The sequence below is a fragment of the Trichophyton rubrum genome, assembly GCF_000151425.1.
Source record: "Trichophyton rubrum CBS 118892 genomic scaffold supercont2.6, whole genome shotgun sequence".
Taxonomy (NCBI): domain Eukaryota; kingdom Fungi; phylum Ascomycota; class Eurotiomycetes; order Onygenales; family Arthrodermataceae; genus Trichophyton; species Trichophyton rubrum.
In genome coordinates, this window is record NW_003456423.1 from 632,568 (window position 1) to 649,378 (window position 16,811).

Sequence of the window (16,811 nt, forward strand, 5' to 3'; positions counted from 1 at the left end):
CCAGTTTCGAGCAGCCCTGACACCAGTACCCTTCCATGACATCTTCTCCTGAAGGTGAGGAAGATGAAGGAGATGTAGATGCGGAAGTGGACGAAGGTACCGTGTTGGCATCAGGCCATGGCAACGGCACACTCTCCCTGCCCACCACACCCAGGTCATCCAGCAGACGAGCAAGGTACTCTGATATCTCCTCCCACCAGCCCGTCGAGGCTAGCAGGAACGGGGTGAAGGGCTGGCAGGGTGCGTCTCGTAGGAACTGCATCAAGTAGGCTTCCATCAGACAGGAAGCGTGCATGCCGCCCTTGGTCTGCAGCCGGTACACTTCTTCCATGGAGCCATGCACCTTCTCCGCGAGCCGGCGCACATCACGAAGCGACACGCACGGCTCGGACTTGCGCTTGTGCTTGTGCTTGCGGTTGCCGGAGATGATGGTTCTGGTGGTGGTGTCAGGCCGGAAGTGAAGCAGGGGAAGCTTTGCGGTGGATGAAGCGCTGAGCCTGAAACAGCGTCTGGCGAAGGAGAGCGGGATCAGCCATAGGCCCGGGTTGAGCGTGCGACAGGAATAGCAGATTCGTTGGGCCGAGGGGAGGTAGAAGTGCGTTGCTCGCGAGGGCTGGAGGCAGGAGGAGCAGGCGGTTGAGAGCAGCGCCGTGTAGATCGAGCGGGTCTCGTGGGCTGCGAGGAGGTTGGCGAGGGCGAGCTGTCTGAGGGCGTCTGGGGCGTGGGCGAGGAGGAAGTTGTAGGCGTGCAGCGACGAGAGGACGGATCTGGCGCGCAGCGAGGTGCGGGCGAAGCGCAGCAGGGAGAGGATGTCTGTTTGCTCGAGGATGAGATGCAGCAGCTCGAGCGGGAGGGCGTCGAGGGCGCCGATGGAGGAGGATGAGACGGCTGTGGCTTCGCGGGCGAGGCGGGTGGATGGGATGCGCTGCGGGGGCGGCAGGTCTTTGAGCGAGTAGCCGTAGGAGAGGTGCGAGAGGAGCGTCTCTCGAGTCCAGTCTGTCATCTTGATCTATATCTGTAGACGTGTGTATCTATCGCATGGTGGTGGTGGTGGTGGTGATAATGATGGTGGTGGTGATATGGACGAACTGGTGGAGGTTGATATCAGAGTATACGACGATGCCTGATCCCGGCCATCTCAGCCTCATTGCTCGGTGACTCGTATCAAAATGAAAGGGATTTTTGATCTGATTCTATTCCTACTTCTGCCCTACATACGAGATCTACATATTATATACTATAAACACAAGGAAAGACGTGAGTGAATGTCTGCCTATAATATATGTACATAGATAGCCGTGAAGGGTAACTAAGTATATGAATAAAAGTAGTAAAGGAAAGCAAAAAGGGGGCCGGCGAGCAGGCAAGAAAGGTATCAGCGAGTAAAATAGGTAGGGTAGAAGATGGCTAGGTTAGTACGTAGTGTTTAAAATAGCAAAAGGAGGGTTGAAAACACAGGCAGATCGATATTTGAGCTGGAAGATTTCAAAAACATAGGAAATGGGTAGGGAAGGGGATGGGAATGGGAATGGGTATTGGGGTAAAAGGGGGCTGAGGAAAAGGGGGTCAGGGGGTACTGAGCTGGTTTGCTGGATAGTTGATGTCTGCGTCTGTTGAGACTGTCTTTTTTTTTTTTATCTTCGAATCAAGGAACGTGTGTTGGTACATTTAAGTAGGCAAGGAAGCAGGCAAACATAGGGAACAGAACGGCATGGGCTGAACCAGAGTACGCGTTGGTGTTGCTGACGGGGACGGGGACGGGGACGGGGGGAGGGGGGAATAGTGAGGATATCCAGCTGTCTATAAAAAGAAAAAGCGTCGACACGTAAAAGCAAGGACAAAAGGCGTATGTAACTTAGGCAGACGGTAGGGAAAAAGAAGAAGAATTAGAGGAACGGCACGGCATGCATAGATGGGCGCTCCTGGGTGGTGGTGGGAGTGGTGGTGGTGACAAGGCTAATTCCAGCCAAGGGAGTTCTCAGCCATGACAGGCGCACTGATCTGCGCCGTCCGACCACTGCCAGCACCCGAGTACCGATCGTTCATCGTTGTGCCTGCGAACGAGCTGCCGGCACGCTGCTCATCGTGGTAAGGCGTTGGGGAGCCCATACCACTGGTCAGAGAGTCCGATCGACGATGGAGATTGCGTTTCTTTCTGTAGCGGCGAGCAACGAAGAACATGGCTGCTCCGTACAGGGCAGCTCCACCGACGACGCCTAGACCGATGCCGACTGCACCTGGTTTGATGCCAGTTGCGCCAGCCGAGCCTCCGGGGCCTTTTCCTTTGTTTTCGTTACCGTCGGGACCGTCACCGTTGCCGCCATTGTTGCCTGAACCGGGAAGACCACCTGGATATGGAGCACTGCCTCCTCCGGGCATTGGTTGACCACCGGCAAGTAAGGGGATACTTGGGTCGATCATGGACATGAGTGTGAAGGTTGATTGGTCCGGATTAGTGTAGAGCCTGGACTGGGGCGTGGTGAGACTGGTTGCGAGAACTTTGTAAAGATCCCTTGGGATGTAGAAGAAGGCGAGGGCGGTGGTGTAGCCCTTCTTGGTACCCCTGTCGTATTGACCTATACCTGAGATGGGGGTCTCGTCCTTATCGGTTTCGACAGCATAAGATACTCCACTGGGCATGAACGTAAAGATTTGGGCGACCACATCAGTGTTCAAGGCGATAAACTCGTAGGGTAGAGAGCCATTGAATCCTAGTTGGATGAGGACTGAGTCTTGTGGTGGCGGCTTAGCGTTGGGAGGGGAAATCATGTATGGCAACGGCTTGGGGGAGTGGGTTGCAGTGGCCGAAGTGGTGGTGGTAGTGGAGGTCTGGATGATGATGGAGGTTGGCACGGACAGAGTGGTCTCGGTGTTGGTAGAGATGGGAACCGTGGAGGAGGGCGTAGTGGAAGTTGGGGTTGACGTGTGGGGAGGACGGGTGGTGGTGACGGTCGTCATCGTCGAGGGACGGACGGTAGAGGTATCCGAGCCAGAGGTGGAGGTCTCCGAGGCAGTAGAATGGGAGGAGTAAGTGCTGCTGCCCATGGTTCCGGTGCCGGTGGGAGTGGTGGTGATGCCAGTTCCAATGGTGCCGGTGGAAGTCGAGGCGGTGCCAGTAGGAACTGAGAGCGATGGGAAGGTGACTGAAGTAGGCGTCTCTGTCCCGGTGCCAGTTGTAGCAGAGGTTCCAGTTGAGGTTCCAGTAGAAGTTCCAGTAGAAGTTGCTGTGCCTGTAGTTCCGGTAGAAGTTCCAGTTCCCGTCGGAAGAACGGTAGGAGTAGTGGCTGTTCCGCTGCCAGGGCCGGTCACGGTAGCTGGGTCACCGGTGGGAGAGTAGGTAGGGAAATTGGTGACACTGGTGAGGTCGGTTGGAAGAGAGATTGGGATAGAGATGGAAATGGGAGAGGATGGGGAGCTGGTGGGAGTTCCACTAGGGGTTCCCGTAGCAGTTCCAGTCCCAGTAGCAGTTCCCGTTGCAGTGCCAGTCCCAGTAGCAGTTCCCGTTGCAGTGTTGGTTCCAGTAGCAGTTCCAGTGGAAGTACCAGTATCACTACCAGTAGTGTCCGAGGGAATTGGGAGGAGAGTGGGCAGAATGCCTGTTCCCTCAGTCGAGGTCGGGCCAGAAGCAGTTCCCGTGCCCCCACCCGGGTAAGTCATGCCGCCCGTGGCAGAAGTAGTAGGGATAGTAGGTGTTTCTGGCGGGGTAGGCTGCATTGGCTGAGAAGACTGGCCGGGCTGAGAAGGTTGAGAAGATTGACCGGGCTGGGTAGGGGGGGAGGACGGAGCAGAGGCCGAGGGGAAGAGAGTGGGCAGCGGGATGAGAGTGCTGTCTCCAGTAGGCACGCCGGGGAGACTGACTCCCTGCGAGGGACTCATGGGAGGCATTGAGGGCATGGAAGGCATGGAGGGCACTACGGTTGTTGGCACAGTAGGCTGGGGAGCACCGGGGGGAGTGGTGGACTCAGTTGGGGGACTAATTGGAGCCTCTGATGACGGTGGAACCTGCGGAGGAGTGTAGGAGGAGCTCGGGGCCTGGGGAGGCTGAGAAGAAGACGACTCCTGAGGGGGAAGCAAAGTAGGGAGCAAAGTAGGGAGCAAAGTAGGGAGCAAAGTAGGGAGCAAAGTAGGGAGCGAAGTAGGGAGCAAAGTCGGCAGCAAAGTGGGAGCCGGAGAAGACGTCTCAGGGCTGCTGGGAGAGGTAGCCGGTGGACTAGGCAGGATAGGAGGCAGCAGAGTCGAGGAAACGGGCTCCTCTGGTACGGTGGGCTTGCTTGAAGGGACCGTTGGTATCGAAGGCGTAGGCTCACCTGGCTCACTTGGTTCGGCGGGCTCAGAGGGTTCAGACGGCATTGAAGGGACCGTTGGCACCGTTGGCACCGTTGGCACCGTTGGCACCGTTGGCACCGTTGGCACCGTTGGAGGCGTTGGATGGACCGTTGGAGGAGTCGTCGTTGCCGGCTCACCTGGCGTTGGAGTTGGAGTTGGAGTTGGACTTGGACTCGGGCTTTCACCCGCACTCGAGCTCGCACTTCCGCTCGAGCTAGAACCCCCCGTAGAGTCGGCGGTGGTGACGCTCGTCGTCGTGGAATCGGTCGAGGCAGCGGTGGGCATGACGATGGCGTTGAAGTAGTGCGGCATCTCGCTGGGCTCGCCGTGCAGGGTGTGCAGGCTGCCGTCGGCGCCCTTTTGCACGGTGACGGGCACGACGACGACCTCGCGCCTGTCCATGGGCTCAGCGGCCTTGACCATCTTCCTGGAGGAGCCCCATGAGGTGCGGTCGAGGTCTCGCCTGACGAGGCGCGGGAAGTAGTGCTGCGGCCGGTGGGCGGCAGGGAGGTCGCCCAGCGCCTCTACGGCGACGGCCGCGAGGAGGGCAGCGGCAAGGCGCATCTCTCGCCCGTCGAGAGGCTATTGATTAAGACGTATTAATGGGATTATAACTGGGATCGAAGGGTTTGGTGCTGGCTGTCGCTGGCTGTTAACGAGTGTGGTGGACAGGCGTCCGGTAAGGAGTGCGGCTGCGGTCTCTAGGTCATAACAGCTGGACGGATTAGCAGTGAATAACGAGATAATCAGTGAAGACAAGCAGTGAATAACGAGGGAATCGACGAAGAATCGCAGTGAAGAGGAATAAACGAGAGTCGAGTCAGGCTGGAGGATGAGCAGGCTGAGAGAAGACGAAGACAGACAGCAAGACAAGGAGAAAGAGAGAAAAAGACAGAGAACAAGACAAGGAGAAAGAGAAAAAGACAGAGAACAAGACAAGATGGGATCTTCTATCTCTTGACCGTCTCTTGATCTGCTTCTTCTCGTCTTTGATGCTGGTGCCAGAAGATGCGGGAGGATGCGCGCTTACTTGCGACCCGTCTTTGTCGGTGACGGCGAGACAGCAGGAGAAGAAGCCAGCGAGAGGCAGCAGAGACAGCGAGAGAGCGTAACGTCCGAAGACAAACGAGCGTGACGAAGACTTGAGAGATGAAGAGATGAAGAAGGGAAGAGAGTAAGATGAAGAAGACGAGGAGATGAAGCCGGGAAAAGCAACGAAAAGCCTTTTTCTCTTAGTGCGGCCGGCGGCGCTTCGAGTCGAGACAGACAGCAAAGACAGTCAAAGATGAAAGAAAGAAGACGAAGACGAAGAAAGACGGTTGAAGAAGAAGAAAAGACGGCAAGACAAAGGCACATCCCAGTCGCCAGGACTCTCTCTCACTCTCTCTCTCTCTTGCTGTGTGTCTTTTGTCTTCCTTCGCTGTTGTACGGAGAATACGAAGAGACGCAGAGGAGCCCCTGAACGGGCCCGTCTGATCCCCCCCCCCCCCCCCTGGCACTAAGTGAAAAGACTTGCTTTAGCGGCCCCCGCAAGGCGTGGCTGGCATTTCGGTTGGCCTGTCGGACGCAGCGCGATGGGGAAGGGCAATTTTACGGAGTCGCACAGGGCGGGCTGGCTGGCTACGTGGGCGTCGTGGGCGTCTAGAGAAGCTGGAAGAAATTGAGGATAGTAGGTGATGGTGAGAGTAAGTGATAGTGAAGTCTACAGGTCGGAGAATAGGGGTGAGATGCCGGGATATAGCAGAGTGATATAGCAGACAGGGCGAAGGATGCGGCATGGATGGGCTAATAGACTCATGTACGAGCCAGGCTGCCTGACGATGGATGGTGGATGCCCCTGGTGTTGGCTGTTGGTTTCCTCCCTGCCTTCCTGTACATAGATCAGCCACGCAGACACACAGACGGCGACAGACAAGAGGACAAGAGGACAAGAGGGCCAGATGAAAGAAGGCCGGGGTCGATGGCTAGAAGTGGTTGAGCCAGAAGCGGAGGCCCTCGACGCCCTGCTCGCGACACAGCAGGCCCCTTTCCTCAGCCATCTCGAGCTCCTCGCTGGCCACCCCGAGACTCCAGCCAAACCGCTCGCCGGCTTCCTGCGCAGTCACGCCCCGGCCAAAGCAGGAAGCAGTCGTAGAAGTCGTAGTAGTAGTACTGTGTAACTGGTTGAGCCAGGCGGAGAGCTGCTGCAAGGTCTTCTCGTCCGTCCAGTCGGCCCGCTGCACGACCAGCAGACCACTCTTCCTGAACCGGCGCAGGCGGACTGGCAGGCGGAGCACCTCCCACTGCTCGGCCGCAGAGTGGAAGTCTCGCGGACTCACAAGCTCGACTCCGTTGCGGGCTCGGTTAAAGGCCGCCCACACGTCCACCAGGCTCATGATGCCGCCCGCTCGTCGCAGCAGCGCCTCTCGCTCGTCGGTCAGGTACTCTGCCAGGTTGCGAGACAGCTCGGTCACGTACAGGCTGGCGCTGGTCGAGGACGAGGACGAGAACGAGGATGCAGAGGCTGCGGACTGGCCCAGCAGCTGCTTGGTCGTGATCATCCCGAGGGCGGCGGCGGACTGCGAGACCTCGTCTGTGACACCGGCGTCGTTTCGTCGCTCTCGGGCAAACGTCTCGGCCAGCGCCACAACCTCGCGGGCAGACGCCATCAGCGCCTCGAGATCCTCAAACGCTCCTCCGATCACTGCCTCGTTGTTGCGTCGGGCCTCCAGTCCACGGCGCTCTAGGCCTGCGATGCCAGCAGCCGTACCACTACTAGTACTACCACCACCACCACCACCACCACCACCACCAACGTTACTATCAGCTGTGCCAGCAGTACCAATTGCGCCAGGAATCATGCCAGTCGCACCAGTCGTACCAGTACCAGTACCAGTGTTAACACCAGCAGAACCGGCTTTGGGCACCGGAGGAGCGTCCTGGAGAATCCACTTGCGCTGGACAAGAGCCCCCCTCAGTCGCTCGTGGAACACCTTCTCCCCGCCTGATCGAAATGAGAGCTTGACACAATCCCCAATCTCCCTCCCTTCCAGTCGCGACGCTGGCCCAAACGGCGCAGGCGAGTCAGTCCGGGACGCCGCCGCCGCCGCTGCTGCCGCTGCTGCTCCGGTCAGGCCACCGCTCCCGCTCCCGTTCCCACCCAGCCCGGCACCGCAAATCTCGCACCCTTGCAGCCACGGATGATTGGCAAACGTACACCTCGGACATATCTTAGATGATGAGGAGGAGGAGGAAATATTAGAAGTAGCAGTGGCAGTGGCAGAAGTCGAGGCGGTGATGGCTGCTTTGAGAAGAGTGGTCAAGGGCGGCCTGATGCCACATGCCAGACACGGCGGGATGGTCGTCGACGCAGCCAGCGCAGGGTCAAAGTTGGATGGTACCGGGTTCGCAAACGAGCAGATCGGACACACCCACGTCGCCGTCCTCGCTTCACACTTGATATTGGTAGATGCTGTAGCTGTACCTGGGCCCGTAGGCGTTGTAGAAGTAGACCCTGGAGCCGCCGCCCGTCTCCGCGGCAGCAGACTGATCTTCGGCGACGAGCGCAGAAACCTGGCCTAGCAGTTGAAAGCATGTTAGCGGCCTATCCATCAACCCGTCCTGCCGTATGCTGGGCGAGAGAAGCTACCTGAAACTCAACACGGTCGATGTCCTTGAGGTCGATGCCCACTGAGCACCCGCGGGGCTCGTCCAGGTCGACATAGCATATCCGGTGCGAGGTCAGGTACGCATGGCCGTTCTGGCACCGCGGAATCTTGTATTTACTATCATCGTCAGCCGCTTATTCTCTATATAAACGAGGGATAGAGGAGTACCCATCGTAGAGCCCGATGGCGTCCTGGACGAAGAGCAGCGTCTCATCCGGCAGCAGGCACGGGCGGAGGGCGGTGGTAAGGTCGACTGGCTGGAAGAACATCGAGCACCATCTTCTGCGCCAGGAGAGCCACTCGAACCATCAAAGATCGCAGTATCAGAGCGAGGATATCAGAGTGAAGAAGATATCAAAGTGAGGCCGTGAAGCTGTTGGCGTCGAAGTCGTGAAGTCATAAGGCGAGGCGACGCTAAGCCGAAAAGGTACGAAACCACAAACTTCGACTTCTTCGACTTGACTTTATCACAACGACATCTCATCTTCATCATCTTCATCATTTCTCTTCATCATCTTCTCATCATCATCTTCTTCTTCTCTTCATCGTACTCTCGTCGTATTCACATTGTATTCACATCGTATTCTGAGATGAACACGGCATGGCGAGCGTCCGCTAGTGGTAAGACGCCCTCTGACGGTGGTTGTGCAGCGCTGACCGACTCTCCAGGACCGACTGCTCCTGCGTACACCCCCGTCCACGCCCGCCGGACGCTGGCTCGCAGCGCCTCCTCTACTGCTTCTACGACTTCTACCACTACTACGACCATGACTGCGGCTCCGGCTTCTTCAACAGAGACGAGAAAGCGGGTGGAGTGGCCCCCGGCAGTGCGAGAGTACGTGCAGCGGTGCTTCGTGCCCGAGCAGCAGATACCCGGCATTTCTCGCGCGGAGATGGAGGCCAGGCTCAAGCAGGTCATCACCGGCGCAGCAGAGACCAACAGCCTTGAAGCCATCGACTGGGCCAGCCTGCCCTTGCCGCAGCAGATGATCCAGGCCGAACGCAACGCCGCCCTCCCTTCCGTCACCCACCAGCTCTCTCTCCACCCCACCAGGACCTCGCCCAAGCGGAAGTCGACTGACATCTCAACAGACACATCTACTTCTACCGGAACAAGCAACCAGGAAATACCGCCGTGGAGGGCCACCGCAGAGGACAAACGCAGGCGCCTGGAGAATGCTGCTACTACTACTAACAACAATAACAATATCAGTAATAGTGACGGGTTAAACAGTAAGTCTAACAGTAACATCAGCAGCCATCACCACCTGGAGAGCAGGAAACGACGGTTTGAAAGCACCTACTCCCCCGCCAAGGTCAAGTCCCCCCAACCCTCTTACACCCAGACATACACCAGCCAGAGCTCCAACCAGCACGCGGGCCCCATCGTCGGCCGCAGCACGCAGCTGGAGAAGCGGTACCTGCGTCTGACCGCCGCGCCCAACCCGGACAACGTACGCCCGCTTCCAGTCCTGCGCAAGACCCTCGACCTGCTCAAGCGGCGGTGGAAGCAGGAGAACAACTACGGCTACATCTGCGACCAGTTCAAGTCGATGCGGCAGGACCTGACGGTGCAGCACATCAAGAACGACTTCACGGTGCTGGTGTACGAGATCCACGCGCGCATTGCACTCGAAAAGGGCGACCTCGGTGAGTATAACCAGTGCCAGACGCAGCTGCAGGGCTTGTACGCGCTGAACCTGGGCGGCGGCCATCCGATGGAGTTCAAAGCGTATCGTATTCTCTATTTCATCTACACCCGCAACCAGACGGCGATCAATAGCGCCCTGTCAGATCTAACCGCTGCAGAGAAGGCTGATCCGGCCGTCAGCCATGCCCTGGCCGTCCGCGCCGCCCTGGCCATGGGCAACTACCATCGTTTCTTCCAGCTGTATCTTGACACCCCCAACATGGGCGCCTATCTCATGGACATGTTTGTCGACCGCGAGCGTCTCGCCGCCCTAGCATGTATTTGTAAAGCGTGAGTCTTTATCACTCCCATTCCCCTTTCTCCTGACTTTCTCTCCTGCTAACGAACGTCTAGGTACAAACCGGATGTGAATATCAGGTTCATCACGGAAGAGCTGGGCTTCGAGTCCGACGAGCAGAGCGCCCGCTTTGTGCTGGACCACGTCTCCGAGCAGCTGCTGCAGGAAACGCAGGACGGCGTCAGGCTGCTAACCGGCAAGTGTGGTGCGGCCTTTGAGGCGGCCAAGCAGGAGGCCTTCCGGCGCATCGACATCAAGGGCCAGATATAACCATCCTTCGTACTCCCCCCTTAGACTTCACCCAATTTCACCTTCTCTACCATCCCTCGACTTCTTCCTTCACCTTACCTCTTAAATTCATCTGCACTCATCCGGCTTCTTTTCTTCATCTGAGCGAGTTATCTTCTTCTACTTTATCTTGGTCTTGGTCTTGGTCTTTGGTCTTTGAATAGGGGCGTTGCGTTGGGACACGGATGGTATCTCGGTACTATTATCAGCATCTGCATCTGCATCGCGGACCGGAGAACAGAACCGAGCAGAAGAACCGGCAAGGGTCAAGAGAAGGAAAAAGCAACGAGCTTGCCTTCTCTTGCCTTCTTCTCCTCTTCTTCTTTGCTTCTTCCTCGTCTTTCTTCAAGGCTTTCTTCAGGATCTTCTTCTTCAGGGGCTGGTGGACTCTGGCAATGCATGCAGGCAGCGGGCGTCTAGTTGCGTATGTATCTTCCATAGCTGGCGTAGTTAACTCATCTATAATACATCTTCTTTCTATATCTTCATGCTATGTCTTCAATCTCTATATCTCGATCTCGATCTATATATCAGCTTCTACTCCCCTCCGCCCTGGCTATGCTTGCTTTTTCCCAGCCTCCTAACGGCCCTGAACAGTCGCACAGCCGATCATCTCTTCTAGTCTGCTGCTCTTCTCATCGTCTTCACTCCTCTTCATCGTCTTCGTCTGCTCCATCTACTTCTTCTTCTTCTTCTTAGTCTCCTTCTGCTTCGTCTTTATCCAATATCAAAATCTCCGCCAGCCAGCCCATCCCTGCCTATAAGACATCAGCTACCCGATCTCACTGCAACCGCCCCGCGATCGCCTCTAGCCATCTAGAAGTAAGTAAACAGTCCTACTCTATCTCTTGTCTATCCATCTATCTACTTCTTCTTCTTCTACTCCCTGCCTGTCTGTCTGTCTGTTTGTTGTCTCTCTTCTTGCTTCTTCCCTGCCCGGCGTCGACCCCTTTTCTGCTCGAAACACTCATCGTTACAGAACACGGCGGCCTCGACTCGACCATCTCTGTCTCTATCTCTATCCTACTAGTTATTCGTCTTTTGACGTCTGCATCTCCATCTCTGCCTGCTATTCTCTGTCTGGCCAAAAGTCTGCTGGCTCCTTCGGTCCGTCCTTATTAACTTGCTGGGGGCGTCTTCGTCTTTTTCTTCCTTCGCCACTTCTTGTCCTTTTCTTCTTCTTCTTTCTTGTAACTCTGACAGCGCAGAAGAAACAAAGTCACAGCCATCGCCATCGACAGTCTCAGCCAGCGCCATGAAGGTAGGCCGTCTCTCTCTCTCTCTCTCTCTCTCTCTTGCTGCCTGCCTGGCTAACTGCTTTACTCCAGGCCATCCGGCGCTCGCTCAAGGGCGACAAGGAAAAGTCGCAGCACCACCAGCATGTCTCGATCACGCCCAAGTCAGCCCTCGCCATCTTGCCGCCCAAGAAGGTCAGACAGCCTCTTTTCTTCTTCTTCTTCTCCTGCTCATCTTATCCTACTTTGCTTCGAGGACGCGGTCATCGCTTGCTCGCTTGTCTCGCTCGCTGCGTCGCCCGCCACCAAGCACTGCAAGGGTCTGCCTGCCTGCGCTTGCGGTGGATTCTCACGCCCGCCCGCTCGACCCTCCCAACAACCTCACCTCATCCCACAACCAGCAGCAGCAGCAGCAGCAGCAAGCGGCGACACCACCAGCAACACATAACTGACCTCTTGACAGGTGATAAAAGCGCTGTACGACTACCAGCCGTCGCCCGAGAACAGAGAGGAGCTCGCGTTCAGCAAGGGAGACTTCTTCCACGTCATCAGCAGAGAGGACGACCAGCACTGGTACGAGGCCTGCAACCCGCTCTTCCCCAACGCCCGCGGCCTCGTCCCCGTCGCCTTCTTCGAGGTCATCGGCAAGAACCAGCGGGACAGCGGAGACTCCGTCCACGCGCCCGCAGACCTGCATCACCACCAGCAGCAGCAGCCTCGCCTCGCCCACGACTCCGGCTTCTCGGACAGCAGCACCATCGTCAACACGACCAGCAAGCCGGAAAAGCCCTCGCAGTTCAGAATGTCGTCTCTCGGCAAGGCGGGAGCCACCGCCATGGTCTACGGCATCGTCATGTACGACTTCAACGCTGAGCGGCCGGACGAGCTCGAGGCAAAGGCCGGAGAGGCCATCATCGTCATCGCCCAGTCAAATCCAGAGTGGTTTGTCGCAAAGCCCATCGGCCGTCTGGGTGGGCCGGGCCTGATCCCGGTCTCCTTCATTGAAATCAGAGACATGACGACAGGGAAGTCGGCGCCGGACCCCCTCGAGGCTGTTCGACGCGCGGGCGTGCCCCGGGTCGAGGAGTGGAAGAAGATGACCGCCGAGTACAAGAACTCCTCCATCTCTCTAGGCAAGTTCGAGAACGGGCCGCAGCAGGCGGCAGCCGAACTCGAGCGCATGAGCCTCAACTCTCGCTCTGTCAGTATTTCTTTGCTTTTTACCACTCATTATTTTAGTTCTTTTCAGTGCTAATGCTTTGTAGAACCACCAACGATCCCCAAGCAAGCATGGCTATTCACAGCAACCACAACAGCAACCGCAGCACTATCAAGTACCTATACCCGTACAAGCGTCAATTCCGCGGTACTGCTTCGACAATGACAAGTACTGGTACATCGTCGAGGTCCAGATGGAAGACGGCCGGTGGTGGGAGCTCTCTCGCTACTACCACGACTTCTACGACTTCCAGATCGCCCTACTCTCCCAATTCGAAGAAGAAGCCGGCAACAGAGGCGGCCAGCGCACTCTTCCTTTCATGCCTGGACCCGTCACCCAGGTTACAAACGCCATCTCCAACGGCCGTCGCCAGAGCCTAGACGAGTACGTCAAGCAGCTCCTCGCCATGCCCCCGCACATCTCCCGCTGCCAGCTCGTGCGCCAGCTCTTTGCGCCGCGTCCAGGTGACTTCGAGATCGATCCCGCCGTCATGTCAGATGACTACCGCCTCTCCAGCGGCTCGCAGCAGTCCTCGGGCCACAACCTGTCTCGAACCGCTTCCCGCCAGTCCTCCCAGGGCCAGATGAGTGGTCCCAACCAGCAAGCCCACTACCAGCCTTCTCAACGACCTACCCACCAACGCAGCCAGGGTTCCGTCTCCCAGCAGTACCATCAGCAGCCACACCAGCCGATGCCACCCCCAGGACAAGCACAGGCCCCGTCCATGTCTCGCCAAGGAAGCTCGTTCAACAGCCAGATGCCCTCCCAGGGCTCCGGTGCGATAAAGATCAAAGTCTTCTTCCAAGACGACATCATCGTCATCCGTGTACCAGACGATATCAACCTACGGCAACTAACCGATAAGCTGCGGGACAGACTCAAGGTCGACTCCATGGTCATTCGGTACAAGGATGAGCCGTCAAACTCGTTTGTCGAGCTACTCGGAGACGCCGACCTGGAGACTGCTATTCGTCGAAACGCCAAACTCATGCTCTACGTCAGCACACCGTGATCTCCTCCATTCATTCCCCATCCGTCCCTTCTCCTATTCTACGGCCGCGTCTTCTCCTTTTTCATTTTTACCATTTCTTATCTCCTCTGCTATCTATATCCTGGATTCCCTTATACCACCTTTTCTTCCTTGTTTTCTCGGCGTTCTCTGGCTTCACCTCTTCTTTGTCTGTTTTTCCATATATCCCCATCTACGTCTACCTGTCTGCCGGTCTCGCCATATGGATACACTCTTCTGTCACATATACCTGTCATCTGTTTCCTTTCTTATTTCTGTTTACGTCGGATATCCCCCCAAATACCTCATGCAACCTGCTACGCTACGTTTCTAGAGTCTACCATGTCTTACGTCCTTATGTCTGTTCCTCATTTGCTTGCGTTTTCCGTATTCCCCTATGTTAACGGCCGTTAGGGTCTTGTTTTCCCACTTCACGCTTTGCTTTTCTTTCTACTGGTCCTTTTTATATCTGGTCCTCGCGTCTTGTTTGTATTTCTGAGTATTCGTCTATCTGGACCGGAGCAAGGGGGAAAAGTCTCTTACTGGCAGTCATGAATCGCATGTGTATCCTCTACCATCTAGTAATCTATACCTCCATCTTAATCTACCTTAATCTACTGAACGATAGCAGAGAAGCCTTATAGTCTTGACTGCCTACACTTGAGTACTGCAGGCTTTATGCCTCGGCAAAGTGGATGTCGCGCTAGTCCTGAAAAGGAAACCAGGACTTTTCATCTTTTTTACCGGCCAAAAGACGAAGAAACAACCGTCAACCTGCAACTTATAGACACACAGCTTGACGCTTTCGTTGATGACACTAGAATAGAACGCTCGTTGGCTAGAGAGTTATGCCTGCAGCTTGATTCTGTTTCTTTTCCTTTCCTCTATTTACCCGAACACTCGCCATCCGATGTCCGACGGCCGTTCTATCGTCTCGATCTATATACAGCAGCACAGCAAACTACATGGCTCGAAGCCGGAGTTCGTGATATTACGACCTCGTTAGATATATTGAAAGCATTGAAAGGCGTTACGGTGGCGCCCAGACAAACATGACGCCTGTGATTCGGCCGTTATCTACCCTGCGACTGGCTGCGCGAACCCCGAGACACACCATTTGCGCATCGTGTTTGAACAGAGCTGTTCGAAACTATGGTAGCTCTTCTGCATCCTTGACATGTTCGAGTGGGAACGGCAATGTGAGGAGTCTTCAGCATGTAACCCGGTTGAAGAGGGGCGACGTTGAAGGGCAGTGGGGCGCGGGAGGGAGCATGAAGATGAAGATGGAGATGTCAACGGCCGCAGCTGTCGGCGAGAAAGAGAAGAAGGTCGATGCCACCCATGGGCCACTGCAGGAATATGAAAGTCGAGTCGAGGCAGGCCTCTTGAGAGACGACGACCATCAGAGAGGTAGGCATTCTCATTTCACCCGTTTACTTTCAATCGCAACTTACAATCAATACTAACCCGTTCCCGCGCCAGCAATAATACAACACCTACAGGACCTTCATGACATGCTATGCAACTACAAGGCGCCCACCGTCGTCCACCCAACCCTAGAATCACTCAACCCGCAGCCACCCAAATCCTCCTTCTTCGGCATGCTATTCAACAACGCTCCCAAACCAACCGAGACAACCAAGATACCCGCCAACATGCCTAAGGGCCTATACATGCACGGAGACGTAGGATGCGGCAAGACAATGCTCATGGATCTATTTTACGACACGCTCCCTCCCTCCATCACCTCCAAGACAAGAATCCACTTCCACAACTTCATGCAAGATGTTCACAAGCGGTTATTCGCCGTCAAATCCCAACAGGGAGCGGACATCGACGGCGTCCCGTTCGTGGCGGCAGATATAGCCGAGAAATCCAGCGTGCTTTGCTTCGACGAATTCCAATGCACAGATGTAGCCGATGCTATGATTCTGCGGCGTCTACTTGAATCTCTCATGTCCCATGGCGTGGTGCTGGTGACTACTTCCAACAGACACCCTGACGATCTATACAAGAACGGAATACAGCGCGAATCGTTCATACCCTGCATTCACCTGCTCAAGACAGCGCTGACGGTAATAAACTTAAACTCGTCAACGGATTATCGCAAAATTCCTCGTCCGCCGTCAGGCGTCTATCATAACCCGATGGATATAGCTGCGGAGCACCATGCGGATAAATGGTTCCGGTACCTAGGTGACTTTGAGAACGATCCTCCTCATCCTGCTGTGCATGAAGTTTGGGGGAGAGCCGTACATGTTCCGCAAGCATCGGGCAAAGCAGCTCGGTTCGCATTCAATGAGATCATAGGCCGTGCCACTAGCGCGGCGGATTACATTGAGCTTATGAACCATTACAACTCGTTCATTATCACTGATGTTCCTGCCATGGGTCTGCATCAGCGAGATTTAGCTAGACGATTCATCACGTTTATCGACGCAGTGTACGAGAGCAGGGTAAGATTTTTTTTCTTGTCTTATTCGTAGAAACATGCCACGATGTCCTTACTAACTTTGTAATAGGCAAAACTAGTCCTCACATCTGCAGTACCCTTGCGAAATCTTTTTCTATCGGAAAATGATATCAAACAAGCCTCTTCCAAGGACGGCGATGCCTCGTCTAACGACGAACTACAAGCAGACATGCGCAATCTTATGGATGATCTAGGTCTGACCATGGATCAGCTCAAGGCAAGCTCGATATTCAGTGGAGACGAAGAGCGCTTTGCATTCGCTCGAGCTCTGTCCCGTTTGGCTGAGATGGAAAGTAAGCAGTGGGTCGAGCGTGGCCTGGGTGTGGGTATGGATGAGTTACACGGCCAGGAGGAGAAGGCGGCCTGGGATAAGACCAGAAGTAAGTGGAGAGAGGATAGCATGTAGGTGATGTGGTACTAGTTATATATACTGAGCGTATGGTTGTTCGATTCCCTGTTTGCTGTGACTTGGCTATAGATCGGCATTGGTTGATACATTTGCACATAGTTGATTTTTGTTTACTTCAAATTAAAAGAAATAGAACAAATCATTAATGTGATAAATTCCTCATTATCATAAAAAGCATTCACAAAACATAAATCATACATAAACACATCCAGTAAAC

At 55.4% G+C, this 16,811-nt stretch overlaps 6 protein-coding genes across 7 annotated transcripts in view; 3 read left to right on the plus strand and 3 right to left on the minus strand.

Moving 5' to 3' along the window:
• The window catches only part of TERG_05643 (uncharacterized protein), a gene marked incomplete at its 5' end in the record, with an annotated part of 1,707 nt that extends 704 nt beyond the window's left edge, over positions 1-1,003 (minus strand). Inside the window, one exon of the mRNA XM_003233722.2 lies at positions 30-1,003. Coding sequence (XP_003233770.2) covers positions 30-1,003 — 974 coding nt within the window. The remainder of the gene's footprint in view (positions 1-29) is intronic.
• Positions 1,004-1,956: 953 nt separating this feature from the next.
• On the minus strand, positions 1,957-5,030 carry TERG_05644 (uncharacterized protein; the record flags this gene model as incomplete). Its single annotated transcript, XM_003233723.2, has 1 exon — positions 1,957-5,030. Exon 1 carries the CDS (start codon positions 4,888-4,890, stop codon positions 1,957-1,959), a length of 2,934 nt encoding a protein of 977 aa, XP_003233771.1. The 5' UTR covers positions 4,891-5,030.
• Positions 5,031-5,942: 912 nt separating this feature from the next.
• TERG_05645 (uncharacterized protein) lies at positions 5,943-8,242 on the minus strand (the record flags this gene model as incomplete). Its single annotated transcript, XM_003233724.2, has 3 exons — positions 5,943-7,883; positions 7,955-8,090; positions 8,142-8,242. The coding sequence occupies 3 exons, from the start codon at positions 8,240-8,242 to the stop codon at positions 6,291-6,293; spliced, it is 1,830 nt and encodes a 609-aa protein (XP_003233772.1). The 3' UTR covers positions 5,943-6,290.
• Positions 8,243-8,456: 214 nt separating this feature from the next.
• On the plus strand, positions 8,457-10,854 carry TERG_05646 (uncharacterized protein). 2 transcript variants are annotated; one of them, XM_003233725.2, is made up of 3 exons: positions 8,457-8,594; positions 8,643-9,954; positions 10,018-10,854. In XM_003233725.2, the coding sequence occupies exons 1-3, from the start codon at positions 8,564-8,566 to the stop codon at positions 10,229-10,231; spliced, it is 1,557 nt and encodes a 518-aa protein (XP_003233773.1). In that variant the 5' UTR covers positions 8,457-8,563; the 3' UTR covers positions 10,232-10,854. The 2 variants fall into 2 exon arrangements, with proteins under 2 accessions (XP_003233773.1, XP_047606656.1); XM_047750011.1 differs by lacking the exon at positions 10,018-10,854 and having other exon boundaries at positions 8,643-10,004.
• A 650-nt stretch (positions 10,855-11,504) lies between these two features.
• Positions 11,505-13,715, plus strand: TERG_05647 (uncharacterized protein; the record flags this gene model as incomplete). The annotated part of the gene is made up of 4 exons (XM_003233726.1): positions 11,505-11,510; positions 11,578-11,679; positions 11,948-12,685; positions 12,750-13,715. 4 exons carry the CDS (start codon positions 11,505-11,507, stop codon positions 13,713-13,715), a joined length of 1,812 nt encoding a protein of 603 aa, XP_003233774.1.
• A 1,511-nt stretch (positions 13,716-15,226) lies between these two features.
• Positions 15,227-16,591, plus strand: TERG_05648 (uncharacterized protein; the record flags this gene model as incomplete). The annotated part of the gene is made up of 2 exons (XM_003233727.2): positions 15,227-16,168; positions 16,235-16,591. 2 exons carry the CDS (start codon positions 15,227-15,229, stop codon positions 16,589-16,591), a joined length of 1,299 nt encoding a protein of 432 aa, XP_003233775.2.
• Between the last annotated feature and the right edge of the window lie 220 nt (positions 16,592-16,811).